The 24,363-nt window shown below is 43.0% G+C and overlaps 1 protein-coding gene across 1 annotated transcript; it reads left to right on the top strand.

The window, feature by feature from the left end:
• Nucleotides 1-4,103: 4,103 nt before the first annotated feature.
• LOC121549331 lies at nucleotides 4,104-21,134 on the top strand. The gene is made up of 21 exons (XM_045210083.1): nucleotides 4,104-4,272; nucleotides 4,379-4,437; nucleotides 4,519-4,608; nucleotides 4,700-4,824; nucleotides 5,783-5,926; nucleotides 6,261-6,359; nucleotides 6,459-6,620; nucleotides 6,817-6,916; nucleotides 7,178-7,398; nucleotides 8,110-8,266; nucleotides 8,449-8,672; nucleotides 9,001-9,121; nucleotides 9,466-9,662; nucleotides 9,766-9,882; nucleotides 10,106-10,273; nucleotides 10,370-10,467; nucleotides 10,640-10,767; nucleotides 11,203-11,392; nucleotides 20,589-20,730; nucleotides 20,833-20,929; nucleotides 21,010-21,134. Exons 1-21 carry the CDS (start codon nucleotides 4,250-4,252, stop codon nucleotides 21,081-21,083), a joined length of 2,736 nt encoding a protein of 911 aa, XP_045066018.1. The 5' UTR covers nucleotides 4,104-4,249; the 3' UTR covers nucleotides 21,084-21,134.
• Nucleotides 21,135-24,363: the final 3,229 nt, after the last annotated feature.

Genomic DNA, 24,363 nt, shown 5'->3' with positions numbered 1-24,363 from the left:
ATTTGCACATCTATCATTCCAGTGTTAATACGAAATTGTAACTAATTTGCACTATGGCCTATTTATTGCCTTACCTCCATAACTTACTACATTCACACACACTGTATATTTTATGTTTGTATTTTTTGACTTTGTTTTGTTTACCCCATATGTAACTCTGTTGTTGTTTTTAACTGCTTTGCTTTATCTTGGCCAGGTCGCAGTTGTAAATTAGAACTTGTTCTCAACTGGCTTACCTGGTTAAATAAAGGTGAAATAAAAAATGTAAAATAAATAAATAAATACAAATTTCCATCCATCCGTTCCCCCCCAAGGCGTGTTGTGGTCGTTAAAATCCCCTCACCACATTACCTTACTTTCTTTCCTGGCCCTCCACCCTCTCCAGCACTTCCAAGTCCAATATCTGACACGGATTATAGTAATTCACTACCACTAGCACCCCTCCTCTCAGCCACACCTCCACATACTCCTGTTCAATACCTTGACCTATCATCTTGTAGGGAATTCCTTGCTTTATGAAGGTGGCACATCCCCCCTCCCCCTATATCTCGGTCCCTACGAACTACTACATATCCCTGTTTGATAAACTCCACATTCGGTTTGAGCCATGTTTCCTACACACAAATCACAATCAGGCTTAGCTAGCATCTCAACAATGAACTGCTTGAATTCCATTGCATTCCATTGTATTACTACCACCATAACTAAGATCCAGTAATACTTGACTCCACCATCGGATGATTGAGGTCATCTCGAACCTCTTCCCATGTCAACCCTGTCATACTCAAATGTCTCCCAGCAGCTTTCACCAGGGACGGCTTGTTCAATAGGGCGATATGGGCGACGCACTGCCAAACGGGAAAAGGAAGGGATTTTTTTTCTAATCAATTATTAAAAAAAAAAAAAAAAAAAATTATATATTTTTTTTTTATAAATTTATAAAAAATTATATCACGGCAACAGCAGTTATCAGTGTTCACGTCTGATCTGCCAGCCACTAAATGTCAAATCAGGCTAAAGTCGTGCTTCAAATGGCCCCGCCCGTTTTTGGGCGATTTCAGTCAGGTTGAAAATCGCCCAGAAGTCTCTCATAGCCTGTCATGTAAAATTTATTTTTTTCACATTTCAAAGCTTTCAATACATTCTCTATGGGTGTCTGTGTGCATGCACTTACGCGCTTTCGTCATACGTGACGTAACGTTGAACGTAACTAAGACAATGGCGGCTATCAGCGTCTATGTTGCGACCTGCAGTGTGGCGTTATTTTATGTTTTTAATTTGTAGACTTAGTTTACAAACATTCTGCAAACATTCTGCTTTGGACTGATCTTCGGTTTTGGACTGATCTTGTTGATCGTGTACATACCCGCTACGAACGGACTAAATAATGAAAACGCTGCTGGCAGAGAGGTGGAGCCGGCCACCTTCACCCTGGTCAGAGCGGACCGCGATCCTGGTAAGAGAGCGACTGTACCCCGACATTGAACTGCTTTCTGTGTCATTGAACCTTACTATTGTTGATAAAACAAGTTTACTGGAGAACGGAGAAAAAGTAGAGACTTTTGGACAAGGTGGATAATTGTATAATATAAGGCAGTTTATTCAGAGGTAAAGATATCTGCAATCGCGTTCACGGACCCGTTCGTCAAACTCTTAGGGAGCTATAAATCAAGCCCCATTACTTACCATATCAGATAAGAGAAATTGCTGCAGCTACATATATTTTACATCCTGGCCCTACATAGTTCACTATTTGCATCACTTACCAAAATATTACATGTGGTCATATATGCTTGGAAAGTGGAGATGCCATAGAACGTCAAAAAAAGTAAACATTGCTGGAGACGCATTGCGTTTGCTAGCGAAGAGATTTGTTGTGGCAAATGAACTTGGGCTGGGAATTGCCAGGAACCTCACGATAAGATATATGCATCAGCATTACGAGTCTCATGATTCTATACGTATTGCGATTCGATACTGTGATTTTATTGCGCACCATATGTCTGTTGCAGAGGGATCAGAAAGCCATGAGAACGAGTTTTGATCAGTCATGGAAATAAAAGTGCTGAAAACAAATTGGCTCCCAATGTGAAAAGATTGAGAACAAGCTATGAAGGAACAATAATGGTGTTTTGGTGCAGGTACAGCCAACTAGCGCTAAAATATTGCGATATTGTCAATACAGTATATCGTAAAGTATCACTATGTAACTCGATTTCTTTCACCCCAATCCCTCAAATTAACGGTAAATAACTGAATTGTTTGCCCCACATTTAGCTAAGATGATTAGCTAGCCAGCTAAAATGTTTTATTTAGTTAGCAGTCGCATCTACAATAGTTTACTGTCAATAACATGTCTCCAAAAATGACGTGGTGTCTCCAATTGTGTTGACATTTTACAATTGCAATGCGCATCCATGAGTATCCACTTTCTGTAGCTCAGCTGGTAGAGCATGGTGCTTGTAACGCCAAGGTAGTGGGTTCGATCCCGGGACCACCCATACACAAAAATGTATGCACGCATGACTGTAAGTCACTTTGGATAAAAGCGTCTGCTAAATGGCATATTATTATTATTATTATTATTATTATCTGAAGAGAGCCCCGAAACATTGTGTGCAGACATTTTATGCAATAAATGAAGTAGGTTCAATCTAGTAGTTCTGATCTTCTGATTGGTCCTGATGAGTTGGCGAGGTCCCCTCCAGGCTACTGTCACTGTTGCATTGGCTCTGAGTCGGGTTCTCTGTCTTCAAATGTTCAGCCTAAGAGAGGGGATTTTTTGTGTGTGTGTGTGTGTGTGTGTGTGTTTAACAGTGATGATGTGTGTGTGTGTGTGTGTTTAACAGTGATGATGTGTGTGTGTGTGTGTGTTTGTGTGTGTGTGTGTCCTCAGAGCAAGAACTCGTGAGTTGGAAGAACTGAGAGGCCTATGGCGTGGGTGTTGTCCTTGGCCACCTGCTGACAAGGCTGACAAGATAGGACCCTTTTGTCCATTGTTATTGGATAGGAACATAACTTATAACCAGCTCCTGACCTAAATAGATCTTAGCACAACATTTTACTCAACATATCATATTCCATATTCACTATAACAAATATATTTACTACGACATTAGCAAGAACCGCCACATCCTCAGCCGGCTAATCCAGTGTGTGAAGTTTTGCGGAGTGTTTGAGTTAGCTTTGCGAGGCAAAGATGAAACTGAGGGCTCCACCAACCCTTGTAAGCCAACACTTTTGAGATCAGTCAATAAATGCTTCTGGTATTGACTTATATGCTGCCCCTGTCTTCATGTTGTTGCTGGACATATCTTTTTTTAAATGTGTGTAGGTCACCTAAATCATCAGAAAAATTGCCCCTCCTGAGAATTTTTTCAGGAGCCGCCACTGGCTTTCACTATTAGTTTAATCCTCTCCGTTTTAGACTCTACTTTATCAGTGCTATTGATAGCTCCTGCTATGAACATCACCAGCTTTCTCTTTTCTATGTATACCATATCGCTGCCCTTAAATCACAGTTTAAACAAATATATATACTACGATTAAGTACCTTTGACGAATGGAAAGGACGTCAGAAGATCTTCTTCTAGTTTTAGTTACAGCACAATACAAATTGTCGTTACCGCCACCAACGTATACGGGGTGTAATAACAGCCGTGGTTGATGCTTTTTGCCTACTCGGAAATTACGATATGAAACGTTGATTTGAACCTTCTGACCATCTAGTGGTCAGGCGGCGCCCCACTGTCTGATTCATATTGCGTGATTTCTGATGATTGTTCTCGATTAAACCGACTGATTGGTTCTGTATCGGGTGAGCAGGAATGGCTATAGCCCTCAAACTCAACTCTGGATCTCAAAACCGGTTCCACTGCCTTTCTTCGTTGTTCTCCTCTAATCAGGGACTGATGTAGACCTGGGACAGCAGGTGGGTGCAATTAATTATCAGGTAGAACAGAAAACCAGCAGGCTCCAGACCTCGTAGAACAGCGTTTCCCAAACTTGGTGTACGTTTTGGTTTTTGCCCTAACACTAAACAGCTGATTCAAATTATCAAAGCGTGATGATTAGTTGATTATTTGAATCAGCTGTGTAGTGCTAGGGGAAAAACAAACAAAACGTGCACCGCTTGGGGTCCAGAGAACTTAGTCTGGGAAACCCTGTCGTAGGGTAAGAGTTGAATACCCCTGGGCATCGGTCAAATATTAGGTTCTGTAGCTGTGTATTTTATCGAAACAAATCTACAATGGTTTGTTTTTTTGCCTCAGGGTAAGTAGTAACAAGCCTAGACTAGTCTTACGCGATGCAAACATCTGAATTGTGTGTGTTCTTCCTCCTTTAAATCAATCATAATACTTTTTTTAATGGCTTACAGGTTGTTTTCCCTGTTGATGGTAGCTGTGGGCATACAACCACATCAGACATCTTCTATAAGTATGCAATTTGTACCCGGCATATTCAAGCACTAAACGTTTGACAATATTTGTTTTGATTGACTAACTTTTCCCGTTCCAGATGACCTCAACGCTGAATGCCTGGGTAACGTTATACGTTTGAGTGTGGCTCCTCATTTTGAAGAAGAGTTTGAAGTTGATGCTGTTTTTAGTGAGTTTGACTCTCTTTTATGAATCTTTCCTAATTCATGGATTGATTTTGTTTGTTAACTATTGTTTTCACACCATCTCATCCCTAACAGATAACACGAAAATCATACACCTGACGCCCGGACTTGCTACTCAGTGTGGATTCAGCTTTAAATTCGACCCCATGGGGAATGCCATGTTTTTTGCTTCTCTTCAAAACTGCTTTTCCCGAAACATGGTAATACTATAAACACTAGTGTTTGCTTGAACTTCAAATGGACATTTTGTTGCAATTTCACTGCAATTGCAACCATTTTATTTAACCATTATTTTGACATGGCATCATGCTGAGACCAAGCTCTCTTTTACAGATGAGCCCTAGAGACAACTCAATATTCACATCAATACAAGAAAAACAAAGACATTATTCAGTAAAAAGGACCTCAATCAGCCTTTTGAATTGCTGTAGAGGCACTAATTCATCAAAATTTAGAGCCTTAGAGATTATTCCACAAGTAAGGTGCCAAAAACATTTTAGCAGATTTACTTAACTTAACTTACTCTGGCTATCGACAGGATCTCCGTAGTTAGCCATCCCTGAGACTGGGTCTGGTATCTCGTACCTGTAAGTTAACAGTAAAGTACAGCGGAAGTTTATTGAGGAGAACTCTGAAGTCTCATATCAATACATTGCACTGTTTCTAGAGGGCCAGCCTACTTTCTGATACAGAATGCAGTGATGTGTACTACTGAGCCCATCTCCCATAGTAAAGTGTAGTGTTGCTTCAATACAGTGGCAGCTGCGTTCATAGACAATTTTGCCATAGTCTATAACTGGCATGAATGCCCGAGTGGCGCAGTGGTCTAAGGCACTGCATCGCAGTGCTAGCTGTGCCACTAGAGATCCTGGTTCGTATCCAGGCTCTGTCGTAGCTGGCCGCGACCGGGAGACCCATGGGGCGGCGCACAATTGGCCCAGCGTCGTCCAGGGTAGGGGAGGGAATGGCCGGCAGGGATGTAGCTCAGTTGGTAGAGCATGGCATTTGCAATGCCAGGGTTGTGGGTTCGTTTCCCACGGGGGGCCAGTATAAAAAAAAAGAATGTATGCACTCACTAACTGTAAGTCGCTCTGGATAAGAGTGTCTGCTAAATGACTAAAATTTAAATGTAAATGAAAGGCATTTTCTTCATTTTAGGATGATAAGATGTTCAGCTTGGTCATACAGTTTAGGCTGCCAGGAAACCACTTGACTGAAGACCCTGTGTATAGAGTGGGCAAAACTTGTAGCTACACCCACTGGTCCTCCCGAGAGATTCTGTGCGACCGCAACTACATGGAGGCAAGTGAGCAGAGCATGACCCAATGGAGATGTTTACAGTCGAGCTTGTCCTAACTGCCTGTATGAATGATCTGTTTAGACCTATAACTCTCCAGTGTTTAATTTAGTCTGCTTCTACGAAACAAAGTAGAGGCCTTGGCCCTTTCTCAACTGTGTCCTTGATTCCGCTCGCCTCTTCAAACTGCACATAGGACAACTTTAGAGGAGAGGATTCTTGGCCTATTCTCAATGCATTTGAGGAGAGTGGACACAGATTGAGAAATGGCCTTTGACTTGATTTCTTATTGTACGGGAGGGAGAAAATGGTTAGGGAATAATGGCCTTTCTCCCCTAGGTGTCTGTCAGAAGGACTCTTCCAGACATCCAAACCTTCCCTGAGCAGCCCATTGGAGGCCCGAAAGCAAGGAGCGGCGACCTCCGGAGAGGAGCTGAGGTAGCCATATTTCAGTATCTGTAATTTCACTACAAAAATGTAAGGATGGCGCTGAACAGAATTTGTTTGTTGACAATTTGTTTCCATTTCCTGAGACAGGCTGTTGCTTCAGGATACAAAATGACAGCAGTGGTCTTTAGTCCTAGCAAGAAGGTCATGAAGGTGGATGAGGTCCAAAGAAAGGGCTATGCAATAGCCAACACTCCCACAAGGCTAGTGTTAAGAAGCCCCCATAATGCAGAGGAGACGTACCTCCAGAATGTAAGATGACTTTCTCCACTTCCTCCATGAGCTTCCCCCCCCCACCCTGGTTTTATAACTGGGTCATGTTCAGTAGAGCGAACATTTGGAAACAGTGGCCCTACCTGAACTTGACAAAGAACCAACTTTTTTGCAACATATTTTAATACGGTGTGCCCTACTGAACACGGCCCTGGTGTGGTTGCCCCCTGAACAGGTAGCTGGGGTTCCGATGAGGGTGCTCTCAACCTCAACCTTCTTTGCGCAGAAGTGGCTGGTTACTCGAGTAGATGCAACGGCTGTTTGTCCAACACCAGGTTGAGTGTGAAATAATGGAGGAACTTGGGGAGAATTACGATCCTATAAACCAGTTATTAATTGGCTCTAGACAAGACTTTCATTTGTGTTTTATGTAGTTTCTGTCAGTATCTGGGTATTGTTCAGTGGGGAAAATGTTTTGAAATGGGGAGGAACTAACACTTTTTCCAATTGGGGCACATTTGTTTTCAGTTGCAAAATGTTCTGTTACATGTGCACTGGCCTACTGAACATGACCTTGGCTTCTTGTTTCACTGCAGGGGCAGTGGAATTTACCCCAGAAGTGATCACCTGGTACATGCCCAGGCACATAGACCCACTTATCTCCTCTGATGCCTTCACCATGTTGGAGGTCTACATGGGAATTGACGCTAAGAGGCTGGACACTGAGGAAATGGCTGCCAGAAACTACTCGGTTTTAGTCACGGAGGCTCATATTATTGTTGAAATTCCGGTGGGGGCGGTTGGCGGCTATTTCAAGGTCAGCATGGGATGACGAATGTTCTGTTAATTCTAAATCAATCAAATCTTATTTATATAGCCCTTTTTACAGCAGCAGTTGTCAGTGCTTTGCGGTAACCCTTTTCCCATGAGAGATGGGGAAACTCCTAGAAACATTGTGTTGTGTAAAATGTTACTTGCGCAAAATTACTAATTGTCTGATTTAATCAGGCTAATACACAATTGGTATATACAGCCTGACACATTGGATTGCAAAATCGTGTAAATGTTCCTTACAAGCCAGAAAGTTGACTAAAATTACATTAAAACTTACTCTACCGTTTGTCATGCGGCCGCTTGAAATTTGAGACAAAATATCCACAGGAAAGTATTGTTTACCCAACTTTTTAGAGCCGGTAGGTTTGCCGCTGAACGCAAGCAACGTTCGGTTACGCTCTGCTATTTACATATTGTGCAAGTATTTACTTTGTGAGTCCGTTGACTGAAAATACAAGCCGACAACATATACCTACCACCTCAAGTCTGGTAAACAATACTTTCCTTTGGATATTTTGTCTTAAATTACGAGAGGCTGAAGGACAAACCACACAGATAACCGGTAGAGTAAGTTTCTAAATTTTATTTAACATTCTGGCTTATAAGGAACATTTTACATGTTGCACTCAATTGTGTATTACAGCCTGATTTTAATCAGACATTCCTAAATGCATCACTTGTCTCTCCCTTACAGAGCCTTATTCAGGATAACCAGTACTTTGTCACTTACACCATTGAGCCCATGCTTGAGTTGTTGTGGATCGAGGAGGTCGCACACGAGGACACCAGATACAAAGTCCTCTTCCCTATCACAACACCTCCGATGGCCAGGCCGCCACAAGTTCGCAACTGTGAGTTTAGTTTAATGGTGCTTTTGGGCCTACGGGAAGTTGGGACGCCTGGGTCGTTCATTAGGCACAACTGAAGAGAATTTACTGAAACGGGGAGGCCTTACCCGGACTTCCCCAATAACAAATGCTCATTTTCGAATTCCACTAACTCAATTCAAAATGTTTTCTTTGCCACTGAACAGACACGCCCTTAGACGCAGTTCCTGAGCAGGCAGTGTTTGTGTTTGAGTTGGGGACCTTCAACCTTGATGTGGCGCTGCTGAACATCACCTTTCCCACTGTGGTGCTAACTGTTGCAGAGTGCAACGCCAGAGGCTTCAATGTTCAGGAGCAGCGATCCCTGGACAACACCTTGAAGACCTTCAGGATGGAGGTGCCCTTCTCAGACCCGGTGGTCTTTCAGGAGGTGTGTTTCTGTTAAAAGCAAAGTCACATGCAGTAATTTGTGCATGCACTAAAGTGGGTGAACAACAAAATATAAATAATGGAGAGAATGTACCAAAAATACTTTCTATCCCTCATTTACTCAAGTGTTTCCATTATTTTGGCAGTAGTATGCGTTTTCACTTGCCAATAGTGCTTGATTTTATGATAGATCTACAGGCTAGAGGAATGAGGGCAACATTACTTTTTGTAGTATATCGTTTTTAATAGTCCCCATATGTACTTAGTTATCACTTGCTGTTGAATAGAGTTCTGCTATCAATTGACCAATGCTCTTAACTTCACTACAGAAAAGGCGGGAACAAGGTGTCACAACCTTCACTCTACAGCTGATCTACGGCCTGGTCATCTTGCCAGAGTACACCACTTTCTCTCACTCTGCCGTTGTGGATGCTGTACTGCTGGACATTGGTATGTAACTGTGGTCTCTGGACTACGCTAAACTACACTTGAATGGTTTCCTCTCGTTTAATGATTGATCTGAAAGGAAATTGGCAGTGAAAGCCACATGGTTGACTTAAAAGCCCAACTAGCCATACCGTAGGTTTTTTCCTATGCGTTCTCTTCAAAGACAGTATTAAGCTTTAGAGTATTTGGACCCAGTGTCCTGTTCCTGATTTTCCAGGATCGTGCTCATTTAGTCACACCGTAGCAAAACATTTTCAACTGTGAACAAGGGTTTCTTCTTGGACAAGTTCAAGTAGTACCTCCATGTTTTTTGTGCTTAATGAACACAACCCTGTTTGTCCTTGTAGTGCCACCCTCAGTCACTGGCAACTGTGATCAGGAGAACTTCTACATCACCGTGGACTTCAGGAACCAAGAGCCCTTTTTTGTGGTCTTGGTTGGCAAGCGGCTGCTTAGCAATGAGCTTGCTCAACAGTATTTAACAGAAGGCGATGCAAACTTCACCATCACGTTGCCCTTCTCTTCGCCGGACGCAGTGTTTGAGGTACGATGCTCTCCCAAAACATGTTAACCAAATTGACGCAAGTAGCCTTGCTTTACTTACCCTGTATACATGCACACTAATGAACTCTCCCATCGGTTCTCAGTCGGTTCACTCGTCCTCTGTCAGGAGCAGACTGGATGTGGCTCTCTTGAATCCTTACAACAACATGACCCTCAAATACTTTTCCCTGGCTTGCAGCTTCCTCAAAACAGACTGGTTGGTTCTCAAACAATTAATTAAGATAACTAGTCATATGATATGGCTACCAAACCTGGGTTCCTTCCAAGTACTGTTTGAGACTAATAGTGCCAGATGGCCATGGTTTGCACTTTGGGTGCTGTTCTATTGTGCTAGGCAAGCTCAATTAAGTGTAAGTATTGGCAATAAACAAATACTATTTGAACCCAGGTCTGATAGCTACCTGTCCTTTGCCCCCCCAAGAGTGTTTCTCTAACGGGACGATGACTGCGCTGGCGGTGAAGGTGGAGACTGCTCCCAGTCTGAACCCCGGTCTGCTGACCCTGAGCAACCCTGCCTGTGGCCCCACCTACAGCGACGACCGCTTCGCCTACTTCCACTTCACTGTCAACTCGTGTGGCACCACCAGGAAGGTAAAATTACTGTATTACCCTGAGGTGATGGGTACTGTATTTACGGACTGTTTGCTTCTGCAGGCTGTAATAAGTCAATGCCCCTCTATTACATAGTTTATCAACAATGTCATGCTGTATGAGAACGAAATCTCCTTGCCAGATGAACTTGAGGTGAAGAATAACTCAAATACTTCTTCAGCGGAAGAATATCAGTAAGTGCATTACACATCACAATTGTAGCTAATAGATTTTTTTTTTTCACCAATTGCTCAATACTTTAACTTTGTATTCAGGGCAAATGTGCCTCTTCTACCAGTGTAGGCCTGTGTCCACTCACTGCTTGATGTTTCCCCTATTGACGTTGTCTACCATCCCTCTCTTTAGGTTAAAGATTTCCTGCTACTATGTGGTCAACATCACTCACACATTGGCTTTCCTTACCAGGCTGCACAACGAGCCTTTTGCCGAGACTGGGACCGGTCGAATAATGGTCAGAATGAGACTCGCGCAGGGTAAGAGTGCACAAATTCAGAATTTCAACTTTACCTCTAAATTCTAGTAACTCCTGAAAATGGATTATAATATTGGAGAACTTGGAAGGTCTCCTTTGGCGCATTCATAAAATATTGATAAATTGTACAAAACCATTCCCAAAATGTAAGCATTATTGTGGTATGTTACCCTTGCATTCTGATTGGCTTGGTGGAAATGTTTCCAATCCATATTGTGTCCATTTATCCAACCCTCTTAGATCTACAGGTGTGGCTAGGAGTTGATTTGGGAATTCGTCAGCCTCTAGTTGGGATAGCGTTAGCTATAAATGGGTTGTGTTTATTGGGGCACAACAGTATCCCAAAACGAGCATTTCTTAATGGGCAAGTTCAGATGGTACCTTCCTGTTTTGTGCCCACTGAACACTATCCCGGTTGTCTCGTTCTGTGTTCCAGATGCCTCCTATAACACGTTTCACCAGGAGGAGGACTATCCATTGGTGAGGTACCTGAGACAGCCTCTGCACTTCGAGGCGGAGCTGACCAGTTCCACTGACCCCCAGGTAGCGCTGGTGCTTGACCACTGCTGGGCCACCCTCAACGAGGACCGCGACTCCCGACCCAGATGGAATCTCATCATTAATGGGTAACTTGTTGCATTTTGGGCAATTGTTTCACCAAGTTATTCTACACAGGTGTGGTTCCTGAGTTAATTGCTTAATTAAGAACCCATCATGCTTGGCAGGCCATGATTTTGGCCTTTTCCTTTGGCTACCATGGCTATGCCACCACAAGATGACAATGCCCCATCCACCGGTCACAATGGGTTGAGCATAAAAACAATGTAAGCCATATGCTGTCACCAGATCTCAACCCAACTGAACACTTATGGGAGATTCTGGGCACTCTTCAGCATATTACAAATCTTTGATATATACTTGTTACGGCGTCTACAAGAACCGGAGCACGTGACTTGACTAGTCGTTTACAGTGTTTAACAAATCACAATGCAAATTGTCATCACCCCAAATACAAGCCTACTGCCTAGCCTAACATAGGACGAAAGCTGAACAGGGTTGCAAGATGATCAAACAATTTGAGGGTTCACTTTTGTGGGGGGTTTTCAAGTCCATGGGGGAAGGTATTGTGGAGAGGATGATGCAGGAAATATTACTGAGATGGGATTTTTCAATAATTGGGGGTTAAACAATGTTTTTATAAGCTAAATACAAATAAACCTCTGGAAATGGGTGGTCTGATCTGGCAACCCTGCGGTATCATAGTTTACAATCTGATGCCGTGTTCAAATCCACTCATCTCAGACGTCAGTGCATTCAAGACAATTGGCTACTCTGAGATCCCAGTTGTCTTAAACACCACAAGTCAGTTAAGTGAACATCCCTTCACCTCATTTTATGACATCTTTGGTCTGACAGGTGATAACCAGAATGCGTTGGGAGTCGCAAATAGCTTAGCATTAGCTCATAATCAGTACAACCTTCAAAAGTATTTCACACGTGTCATTACAATCTATGCAAGAATCGGCATGCATGATTTGTCACAAGTACTTAAATGTGAATAAAACAGTAAATACATTATACTCCATACATACGGTATGCTACAGTAGAAACGACAACATGCTATACCGAAAATAAGGCACTTTAATAGGAACGCAATGCGGGCACCAGGGGAAAAAGTTTGCGAGTTCTGACTAGCTGTGCAAATGTCTGCACACTTTATCTGGGGAAGTGCTTGGACTTTCTTCGAAGAGAAGTTTGTCCGGCTCATTTAAAGCCTCAAACATAAATAGTCTGCAACAGTGAAATGGGCTACTTATGTGAATTAATGAGGCGACACATTTGAAAATAAAACAGATAATTAGAAATTGCCAAGTTGAAACAGACTAGATAATTATCAGGCAGTGTGCCTTGGTTTGAGGGCAGTGCGGGTTAAGTGTCCTGCTTAACAATCATGTTTTGGAACAGTGAGTGCATTCTGACATCACACGCATAAAAAAAAACACACTGGGGCGACAAAGATATTTGGAACTCGCATGTGAAGGTTAAGACACTTTGTTTCCTTTATTTTGGCAGTTGTGTTCCAAATGTTATCCTGTTGGTTTGCTGCAGTTCAGTGTTGTGCCAATCTAACGCACAGTTCAGATGCCGAACTGCTGGTCAGTCGAATAGAAATTAAGAATGGCTGGCACGGTTGAGAGCTTTGCTTGACTTTCTGATTGGTTTCATTGGACTGAATACTACTTGTTGGTTTTGGGTTGAGTTCAGGCATAACAGTGACCTCGTGTTAAAACACAGTATTGCACTAAACCTAAAGGATGACTCACACCTGTGCAGCATGGCACTTAATGTTTGAAACCGTGAATAAGATCGGTTTAAAAGCCCCCCCAGAGGAAGTTGATGCCACTTGCAATGTAATTTCCTGTCCTAGAGGAAATGCATTTTTAACTTCCACCTCGGAAGAATGAAGGCTACTATTATTTATATAAATAATTGGGTGTGGGAACCGCCACCTGGAGTTGATTAACATGACCAATGCCGCTCAAGTGTAGCTAGCTATCTTGCTAACCTTATTTAGCTAGCTAATGTTGTCTTTAGCTTTAAATATATTTTTACTACACCGTATTCAAAAGATTAGTGAGCTGGATTTGTCACAAGCATTGATTTAGGGGGAAACTTTGCTACAGATGGAAACCACTGGCCTTTAACTTTGCCATCTTAGTATCTAGCATTTTGGCATCTTCCATAAATTGGATAACTATTGAAAGATGACTGTATTTCTACGTTGTAATGGACACTGCAACCTTTGGTAGTTAGGCTGCGGTACAGCAAAGCCAAGTCAGCCTGTGCTCATACTTCTCTCAGGGGAAGTGAAATGATGGGCTACAATGACTTTGCCCATGATTATGCATGCTGCAAAAGACATGCAACTACATTCCTTGAATATTTTTTCACGGGTGCCTTTTCATTATCTGGATACACTTGTGGTTTCCAGCTAATGTTACACTAAGCAGTTTAGTGGTCAAAACATTCATCTGGGTGACAGGGTTTGGAAAATGCTATCACGCAATTATACCATTTTATGAAGTGGGTGTGTATACCAAACATTAGGAACACCTTCCTAATATTGAGTTGTGCCCTCAGAACAGCCTCAATGTATCTGGGCATGGGATGGGGGGCCCACAGGGATGGGGGCCCATTCTTGATACACACGGGAAACTGTTGCGTGTGAAACCCAGCAGCTTTGCAGTTCTTGACTTGAATGTTGTGTACGGTGGTCGGGAGAGGTTGTGTTTTCTCTAGCAGGAGGTAAGCTTGGCTTCTTATATGGTGTTGAGTAAAGCTTAAACCATGTATTTAGATTGTAGGTAGGTATTGTAGTTAGGTATTATAGGTAGTTTACTCAGGTAGTTATTGTAGGTAAGGACTGTATTCGGCGGACCCCGGCGAAGCACGAGGCTAGCTTACCCACTACTTGGACCAACAAAGCTAGCTAGCTAGCTAGCGGGTAGCTACTGGTAACTTTTAGCAACAGTGGTTAATTGTTTCCAATGTTATTTCACGCTTAAGAGTACCTGTGATTGAGCCAGCTAGCCGTCACATTCAGCTGTTTTTCTAACCTCATTATCATTAACGTTAGGTGGTTGGTAGCTGCTGTACTTAATTACGGCTACTGATTGCAGTCTGCCAGTTTGGCTTTATACATAGCTTGGGCTTTGTCGAGTAAGGCTTAAACTATGTATTTAGATTGTAGTTAGGTATTATAGGTAGGCATCGTGGGCTGTATATTATTAAGTAGTATAGGTAGGCATCGTGGGCTGTTGTGGGTAGCTGTTGTGTAGTTATTGTAGGTTACTTTTGTATTCGGCGGTGCCGGGTGTAGCACGAAGCTAGCTAGCTAACTCACCTCCTGGATTAGCTGGCGAGTAGCTATTAGCAACGGTAGCAACTAAAAACAATATCCTTTTAGCCAGCTACATTCGTTCGCAGCGACGCCGTTTTTCAAACAAGGTCAACACAGCAGCCATTGCTAGCCAGCCAACACTACCAGCTGGCTGTACTGTGGTAGCTAAATACAATATCTTTGTGCTAGCTACCCAACGTTTAATCATTGCTGCGTTAAGAAAGGTAAGCTTGGCTTCTTATATGGTGTTGAGTTAAGCTTAAACCAAGTATTTAGATTGTAGGTAGGTATTGTAGTTTGGTATTATAGGTAGCTTACTCAGGTAGTTATTGAAGGTTATTGTAGGTAATTATTGTAGGTAAGTATTGTATTCTGCAGACCCCGGTGAAGCATGAGGCTAGCTTACCCACTACTTGGACCAACAAAGCTAGCTAGCTAGCTAGCGGGTAGCTACTGGTAACTTTTTGCAACTGTGGTTAATTGTTTCCAATGTTATTTCATGCTTAAGAGTACCTGTGATTGAGCCAGCTAGCTGCTACCATTCAGCTGTTTTTCTAACCTCATCCGAGGCATTAACGTTAGGTGGTTGGTAGCTGCTGTACTTAATTACAGCTACTGATAACAGTCTGCTGTAGTTTACAACAATTCTAATTTCTAAAGTGGAAGTTGGGAGTTTTACTCGGGTGGTTCAGTGAAACAATTATAGTTTCTGAGGTGGAAGTTGGGAGTTATATATATATATTTTTTTTTTGGTGAGGGAGGCCTGCTCTCTCCTTTCCCAGATGTTTAGTTCATTTCATTCCGATCTCCTCTGCATTATTGTAGCCATCTGCTGCAGCCTGTCAACTATGCCTCTGCCTATCCCTGTTCTCTCCTCTCCGCACAGGCTACACAAACGCCTCACACCGCATGGCTGCTGCCTCTCTAACCTGGTGGTCCCTGCACGCACCACACACCTGGAGTTCCAGGTCTCAGGCAGCCTCTGGAACTGCCGTTCTGCCGCCAACAAGGCTGACTTCATCCCAGCCTATGCTACCCTCCAGTCCCTCGACTTCCTGGCGCTGACGGAAACATGGATTACCACTGAAAACACTGCTACTCCTACTGCTCTCTCGTCTGACCATGTGTTCTCGCATACCCCGAGAGCATCTGGTCAGAGGGGTGGTGGCACAGGAATCCTCATCTCTCCCAAGTGGTCATTCTCAATTTTTCCCCTAACCCATCTGTCTATCTCCTCATTTGAATTCCATGCTGTCAGTCACTAGCCCATTTAAGCTTAATATCCTTGTCATCTATCGCCCTCCAGGTTCCCTTGGAGAGTTCATCAATGAGCTTGACGCCTTGATAAGTTCCTTTCCTGAGGATGGCTCACCCTTCACAGTTTTGGGGGATTTCAACCTCCCTACGTCTACATTTGACTCATTTCTCTCTGCCTCTTTCTTTCCCCTCTCCTCTTTTGACATCACCCTCTCACCATCCCCCCCACTCACAAGGCAGGCAATACGCTTGACTTCATCTTTACTAGATGTTGCTCTTCTACTAATCTCACTGCAACTCCCCTCCATGTCTCCGACCACTACTTTGTATCCTTTTCTCTCTCGCTCTCCTCCAACACTACTCACTCTGCCCCTACACAGATGGTAACGCGCCGCCGCAACCTTCACTCTCTCTCTCCCACTACTCTCTCCTCTTCCATCCTATCATCTCTTCCCTCTGCTCCATCCTTCTCCCTCCAATCTCCTGATTCTGCCTCCTCAACCCTCCTCTCCTCCCTTTCTGCATCCTTTGACTCCCTGTGTCCCCTATCCTCCCGGCCGGCTCGGTCCTCCCCTCCAGCTCCGTGGCTTGATGACTCATTGCGAGCTCACAGAACAGAGCTCCGGGCAGCTGAGCGGAAATGGAAGAAAACTAGACTCCCTGCGGACCTGGCATCTTTTCACTCCCTCCTCTCTACATTTTCTTCATCTGTTTCTGCTGCTAAGGCCACTTTCTACCACTCTAAATTCCAAGCATCTGCCTCTAACCCTAGGAAGCTCTTTGCCACATTCTCCTCACTGCTGAATTCTCCCCCCCCTCCTCCCTCTCTGTGGATGACTTTGTCAACCACTTTGAAAAGAAGGTTGACGACATCCGATCCTCGTTTGTTAAGTCTAATGACACTGCTGGTCCTGCTCACACTGCCCTACCCTATGCTTTGACTTCTTTCTCCCCTCTCTCTCCAGATAAAATCTTGCGACTAGTGACTGCAGGCCGCCCAACAACCTGCCCGCTTGACCCCATCCCCTCTCTTCTCCAGACCATCTCCGGTGACCTTCTCCCCTACCTCACCTCGCTGATCAACTCATCCTTGACCGCTGGCCATGTCCCTTCCGTCTTCAAGAGAGCGAGAGTTGCACCCCTTCTCAAAAAACCAACACTCGATCCCACTGATGTCAACAACTACAGACCAGTATCCCTTCTTTCTTTTCTTTCCAAAACTATTGAGCGTGCCGTCTTTAGCCAACTCTCTTGCTATCTCTCTCAGAATGACCTTGATCCAAACCAGTCAGGTTTCAGGACTGGTCATTCAACTGAGACTGCTCTTCTCTGTGTCACGGAGGCTCTCCGCACTGCTAAAGCTAACTCTCTCTCCTCTGCTCTTGTCCTTCTAGACCTGTCTGCTGCCTTTGATACAGTGAACCATCAGATCCTCCTCTCCACCCTCTCCGAGCTGGGCATCTCCGGCGCGGCTCACTCCTGGATTGCGTCCTACCTGACCGGTCGCTCCTACCAAGTGGCGTGGCGAGAAGCTGTCTCCGCACCACGTGCTCTCACCACTGGTGTCCCCAGGGCTCAGTTCTAGGCCCTCTCCTTTTCTCCCTATACACCAAGTCACTTGGCTCTGTCATATCCTCACATGGCCTCTCCTATCATTGCTACGCTGACGATACACAACTAATCTTCTCCTTTCCCCCTTCTGATAACCAGGTGGCGAATCGCATCTCTGCATGTCTGGCCGACATATCAGTATGGATGACGGATCACCACCTCAAGCTGAACCCTGGCAAGACGGAGCTGCTCTTCCTCCCGGGAAGGACTGCCCGTTCCATGATCTCGCCATCACGGTTGACAACTCCGTTGTGTCCTCCTCCCAGAGTGCGAAGAGCCTTGGCGTGACCCTGGACAACACCCTGTCGTTCTCCGCTAACATCAAGGCGGTGACCCGATCCTGCAGGTTCATGCTCTACAACATTCAGAGAGTACGACCCTGCCTTACACAGGAAGCGGCACAGGTCCTAATCCAGGCACTTGTCATCTCCCGTCTGGATTACTGCAACTCGCTGTTGGCTGGGCTCCCTGCCTGTGCCATTAAACCCCTACAACTCATCCAGAATGCCTTAGCCCGTCTGGTTTTCAACCTTCCCAAGTTCTCTCACGTCACCCCCCCTCCTCCGCACACTCCACTGGCTTCCAGTTGAAGCTCGCATCCGTTACAAGACCATGGTGCTTGCCTATGGAGCAGTGAGGGGAACGGCACCTCCGTACCTTCAGGCTCTGATCAGTCCCTACACCCAAACGAGGGCATTGCGTTCATCCACCTCTGGCCTGCTGGCTCCCCTTCCTCTGCGGAAGCATAGTTCCCGCTCAGCCCAGTCAAAACTGTTCGCTGCTCTGGCACCCCAATGGTGGAACAAGCTCCCTCACGACGCCAGGACAGCGGAGTCACTCACCACCTTCCGGAGACATTTGAAACCCCACCTCTTTAAGGAACACCTGGGATAGGATAAAGTAATCCTTCTACCCCTCCCCCAAAAAAAAAAAAAAGTATAATTGTAAAGTGGTTATCCCACTGGCTATAGGGTGAATGCACCAATTTGTAGTCGCTCTTGATAAGAGCATCTGCGAAATGACGTAAATGTGCCCTTGAGCAGGGCACTTAACCCTAATTGCTCCTGTAAGTCGCTCTGGATAAGAGCGTCTGCTAAATTACTAAAATGTAAAAATGTTGACACAAACCAGTGCACCTAGCACCTACTACCCTAACCTGTTCAAAGGCACTTAAATATTTTGTCTTGCCCAGTCACAAACACAATCCATGTCTAAAGGCTCAAATCCTTTAACCGGTCTCCTCACCTTCATCTAGTTTGATTTTTGAAGTTGATTTTTAACAAGCGACATCAAAAAGGATTATAGCTCTCACCTGGTCAGTCTGTCATGTTTTGTACAGTCAGTGTGTATATATTTTAATACAGACTAGCTCAAATTTAGTGAATTGATATTCAATGGATTATAAACCGTGGCGGTGCAAAAAACTACATTTGCACCGTCTATTTTAATTTGCTCCATGCCTCAGGCGGCCAAGTGGACACGAGGCTGTTTGGCTCATCTGTCACGGGAATAACTTTGCAGCTGTTTCTGATTTAGATAAACAATGTCATGCTGGTGGGTGGTAACATTCAAATAAAACCCAGCCCTAAAATAGAAAAACAGGCAAATGTTTTGTTTATCATAGGAAAAGGCACCACATTTGCACGAAGTGGGCAGTTTGGATTTAACACTTCAAGTGCAAATATATCATACTTTGACAAACAATTACTTGACTTAAATTGTTGTGCAACATGAGAAAGCTCTGGCCATCGTCTTTCAGCTCGACAGTGGATTTCTACTGGTGTGGGTGTTTTAATGTCTCGGTTAACGTAACATGTCTTCAGATTTCACAAATCCTTTTTGCTAATATCTGGCAGTTGAACAGTAAATGTAATGTCACAAAGATGCAAATCCAACATCTATGACAAATAAAAAGTAGGCGTAAACTGTCAATGCATAGGCTATTTTTAATTTACTTCGGTGTGTAATAGTCGAGCCACTCCCCTCAAGTCCTCCACGTGCGTATCTGAGGCCACGATTGTGCATCTTTTGGTGTGGCAGCCAAGCAACTTTTTGCTTGATATTTATTTTGTGTATATATGTCAACTTTTCTGACGGTGGAAGAACTGCTCTGGCGCACTGCATGAAATTATTAATTAAAATGAAGTACTTATTTTGGTGACGCCTACTGTATATTCGGCACTGTTGGTTAAACCACATTTCATGAGCCATGCGGTCAATTAATTAATATTCAGACTAAAGGGTGCCTATAATGGTAATTAGCTGCACTTTGAGAATATATGACAATATAGTCTGAACATGTGGGAAACAGTCTAGAAGAACCTGGATCATTTAGAATTTTAAGAACCATTTTGAGGGACATTGCACTATACACCACATAAATGCATTTTGGCCAAAGTAATTGAATATTCATGTTGGACATACAAAGTACAGTTTTGAAATTTGACAGTCCTCAGGTAAGCATTGTTAAAATATCTATAAAAGCCATTGAAGTAGATCTAAAGTAATGTTGAGTAAAAATGCTATTCAAATTGCCATTCTAATATGGCATTGCTAGTTTGACCCCCTTTTGATGAAATGATTTATTTATATATGAAGGGCTTTAAGTAAGTAATAGGAATTTAATTTGAATTTTTCAAGAAGGCTGAGTTCACACAGGCAGCCCAACTCATTTTTTTTACTACATCAGATTTTTCTAGAGCTGATCTAATGGGCCAAAAGACCAATTGGTGAAAAATAAAATCAGAATTGGGCTGCCTGTCTAAACACAGCTGAAGTCTGTTAAAGGGATAAGTGTTATTTTGGGCAGCGCATTTATTTAAATCTGAAATAGTTCCATCCACATGTATACGGTAGATCTCATAACAAGGGGACATAATGGACAATGTTTATTGTCAACATTTTGACACGGCCATATAGAGCCAGCCTGATCAGGCTGTTTCTGAAGAGCGGACAGAAAATAAAACCAACACACCACCATAAGACTTCGTACACAAGGGGGTTGTGGTTAAAGCGTTTCTTGTTCCTAACATGGTCCCTTTGTACACTGGCAGCTGTGCAAACCCGGAGGATCCGTACCTTGTGGTCTTCCACCCGGTGGTAGCTGACGCCAGGGTCCACTTCCCCTCTCACGTCAAACGCTTTGAGGTCCAGATGTTCTCCTTCACCGAGGAGGCAGATGACCCGAGTGGACGGGTAACAAAGTTCACAGACTCTTTTATTGGTTAATGTTGTTTGAGTGGCAATCATCCCTTTTTTTTTTTTTATCTGACACGATCAAATCTATTTGATTCCTAGGTCTTTGTCCATTGTGATGTGGCCATCTGTGATGCCAGTAGTCCCTCTGGCGGCCCCTGTAGTGGACAATGTGTGACTCAGGACAACCCGAAAAGAGGTATGGCATGTTTTAAAAAAATGATTTTCAGACTGTCAAACCTAGACCCATAACTGAACTAATAGGTTTTCTCTCAACAGGTCAAAGACATGTCAAAGACCTATTTGAGGAGCATAATTTAAATGTTTCTTCTGGATACATTCTGTGGGTGTAGTGTCCTATTCCAACATGTCAACGAAGTCAAATAAAGTGTTCTATATAACAATTCAGTTTGCTTTACTTGCATGTCAAAATAACTCCTGACTTGGCAACAAACTAGAGGCATGTGATCAGAAATGTTCTCATTGATCATAACCATTGGAGCTACCTTAATTGTATGTTTTATTTGCGTTAAACACCAAGGCTTGTCATCTGACGTGTATCAATCAACCCTTTTGTAAGCATGGAACTGTAAACTCAGAACCATCCACCTGAGTTAAGTAATCAGATGTAAGTGTTGCGCACCAATTTCCCGTCCAGGACAAAGTAACTACTACCAGAGAAACAATTGGTATCAAAACAAAAGCTTTACAATGTCCTGTAGGAAGAACTGACTCAATGTTATAGCAGATGGTTTGCCGAAGTGAGGCCAGCAGGGCAGTGATACTGAGCTGCAGGTCCATGGACAGGGCTGTGGTTGGATGCAGGCCCCAGGGAGTGCAGCAGTGTTGGTCATTGTCAACTGAAATTAAAACTTTCCTTGATACTTCCCACTAGCTTGGTTTCCATCCAATTGATGTTTTCATGAGACTATTAAAAAAAAGCTAAGAACATATGTGCATTTTCCCACCAGTGGTGTTGGCACCAAACTGACTAGTGGATAAAATCACTGCATGATGACTTGGTGCACACAATGTATTTTTTCACTTAGTTTATTCGGTACATGAGAACTTAAAGTTCAATGTGTTCAACTACCAATAGTTCTGTCAACTGTTGCGTTTAAATAGCAAATGTGCCTATGGTCTTGGCACCTGTGCTCTAGCAAACAGCTGGCAGATGCTGTGCAGGTTGTCTAGTCTACATGAGATTATGGGTAAGAGTGAGAATATTTGTTCTTTCCACACCGATCATCATATTAATACCCTCTATTTTATTGGAAAGCAGCATCAAGCTCATCAGTGCACATCCACCACCCTGTGAAGTTCCTAAATTAATCTGTAGCCTAATAAACTGCATTGCTTCCCGAGTCACTACACACCATATCATGTGACTTCAAGGTTACTTTAATGTGGTGGTTATATCAATATTTGCTCGTAAAGGCGTTTCCTCCACAATTTCTTGCTTAATTAATTTTACCGACAAAAGGGTCTCACATGTCGAACGATAATTGTCTGCATTTAAAAAATGGTACCAAATTATACAATGGATAAATGTGGTTACTGAGAAATTTGGAATTTGTTTACTTCCTGAATTGAAATGGAATTGATGTAATTAGTCCTGTGCCATTTATTTTATACTAAGAATATAATTGAATTTAGCTGAATAAAAAAGATGTGCACTTTCTCTGAAATTGGACCCAAGTGAATTTTAAACAGATCCTATACGCTAGATTTAGTTATTTGGCAACTTTTAGTTGAATTATAAATCTTAGAAATCAAAACATATGGGCTGCATGTGACTATAGGTTATTGATTTGAGTGTCACAAAAAAAATCTTGCGCTGTTCCTTCCCATTTGGAAAATAATCATAAATAAAATGTATGGCAATGTATGGGGTGTGAGAACTGCTGACTACTCATAACTTGCAGATTGACACGTCAACCAGGCTCAAGGGTCAGGTCAATTTGTTGTATTAAAGGGAGTGGTTTCTCCTAGGCAATTAGTAGAGGGAGGTGTGCTCTACTTTATTTTTTTGTGCTCTTCATATTTTCTGGGTGATCTTTAAATATTGACTGGCTTTCAGCAAGCTGCCCACTCAAGGAAAAAAACATCTAACTGTAACCGGTGCCTGCAACCTGGTTCTGGTTGTCAGTCAACCTACCAGGGTACTTAAATGAAATCATGTATTGATCACATCTTTACTAATGCTGTAGAAATTTGCTTTAAAGCAGTATCTAAATCCATAGGATGTAGTGATCACAATATAGTAGCCATATCTAGGAAAAGCAAAGGCTGGCCCTAATATAGTGTAGGTAGGAGGTCATACAATAAGTTTGGTAGTGATTCTTATGTTGATGTAAATAATATTTGCTGGTCTGTTGTGTGTAATGAGGTGCAACCAGATGCTGCACTTGACACTTATGAAATTGCTTATTCCAGTAACTAACAATGCACCCATGTAAGAAAATGACTTTAGAACTGTTAAATCCCCTTGGATTGATGAGGAATTAAATTATATGGTTGAGGGATGAGGCAAAATGCATGGCAAATAAGTCTGGCAGCCCAACCGATTGGCAAACGTACTGCAAATTGAGATGTGACTAAATAAAGAAATGAGAAAGAATGCTTTAGAGCACCTTAAATGAAATGTTGGGGGGGAAAAAAGGCAAGCTCTGCTCCATTCATTGAATCAGATGGCTAATTCATCACGAAAACCACTTGCCAACTACTTATTCTTTTTTGGCAAGATTCGAAAATGTAGGTATGACATGCCAGCAACCAACGCTGACACCACATCAAGTATATCTGACCAAATTATGAAAGACAAGCACTGTTGTTTTTGAATTCTGTGAAGTGAGTGTGGAAGAGGTGAGAAAATGGTCTATCAACAATGACAAGCCACCGGAGTCTGACAACCTGTATGGAAAATTACTGAGGATAATAGTGGATGATATTGCCACTCCTATTTGCCATATTTTCAATTTAAGCCTATGAGAAAGTGTGTGCCCTCAGGCCTGGAGGGAAGCAAAAGTAATTCAGCTACCCAAGAATAGTAAACCCCCCTTTACTGGCTCAAGTAGCCGACCAATAAGCCTGTTACCAACCCTTCTGGAAAAAATGGCGTTTGACCAGATACAATGCTATTATACAGTAAACTAATTGTCAAGACTTTCAGCACGCTTATAGGGAAGGACATTCAACAAGCACAGCACTTACACAAATGACTGATTGGCTGAGAGAAATTGATAAGATTGTGGGGGCTGTTTTGTTAGACTTCAGTGCGGCTTTTGATGTTATCGATCATGGTCTGCTGCTGGAAAAACTTGTGTTATGGCTTTACACCACTTGCTATATTGTGGATAAGAGTTACCTGTCTAACAGAAGAGGGTGTTCTTTAATGGAAGCCAGGTAGAATCAGGAATTCCCCAGCGCAGCTGTTTAGGCCCCTTCAATCTTTACTAACGACATGCCACTGGCTTTGAGTAAAGCCAGTGTGTACAGTGCCTTGCAAAAGTATTCATCCCCCTTGGTGTTTTTTCTATTTTGTTGCATTACAACTAGTCATTTAAATTGATTTTTATTTGGATTTCATGTAATGGACATACACAAAATAGTCCAACTTGGTGAAGTGAAATT

The sequence above is a fragment of the Coregonus clupeaformis genome, chromosome 33 (genome assembly GCF_020615455.1).
Source record: "Coregonus clupeaformis isolate EN_2021a chromosome 33, ASM2061545v1, whole genome shotgun sequence".
Lineage (NCBI taxonomy): Eukaryota > Metazoa > Chordata > Actinopteri > Salmoniformes > Salmonidae > Coregonus > Coregonus clupeaformis.
This window is presented reverse-complemented; position numbering and strand designations above follow the sequence as displayed.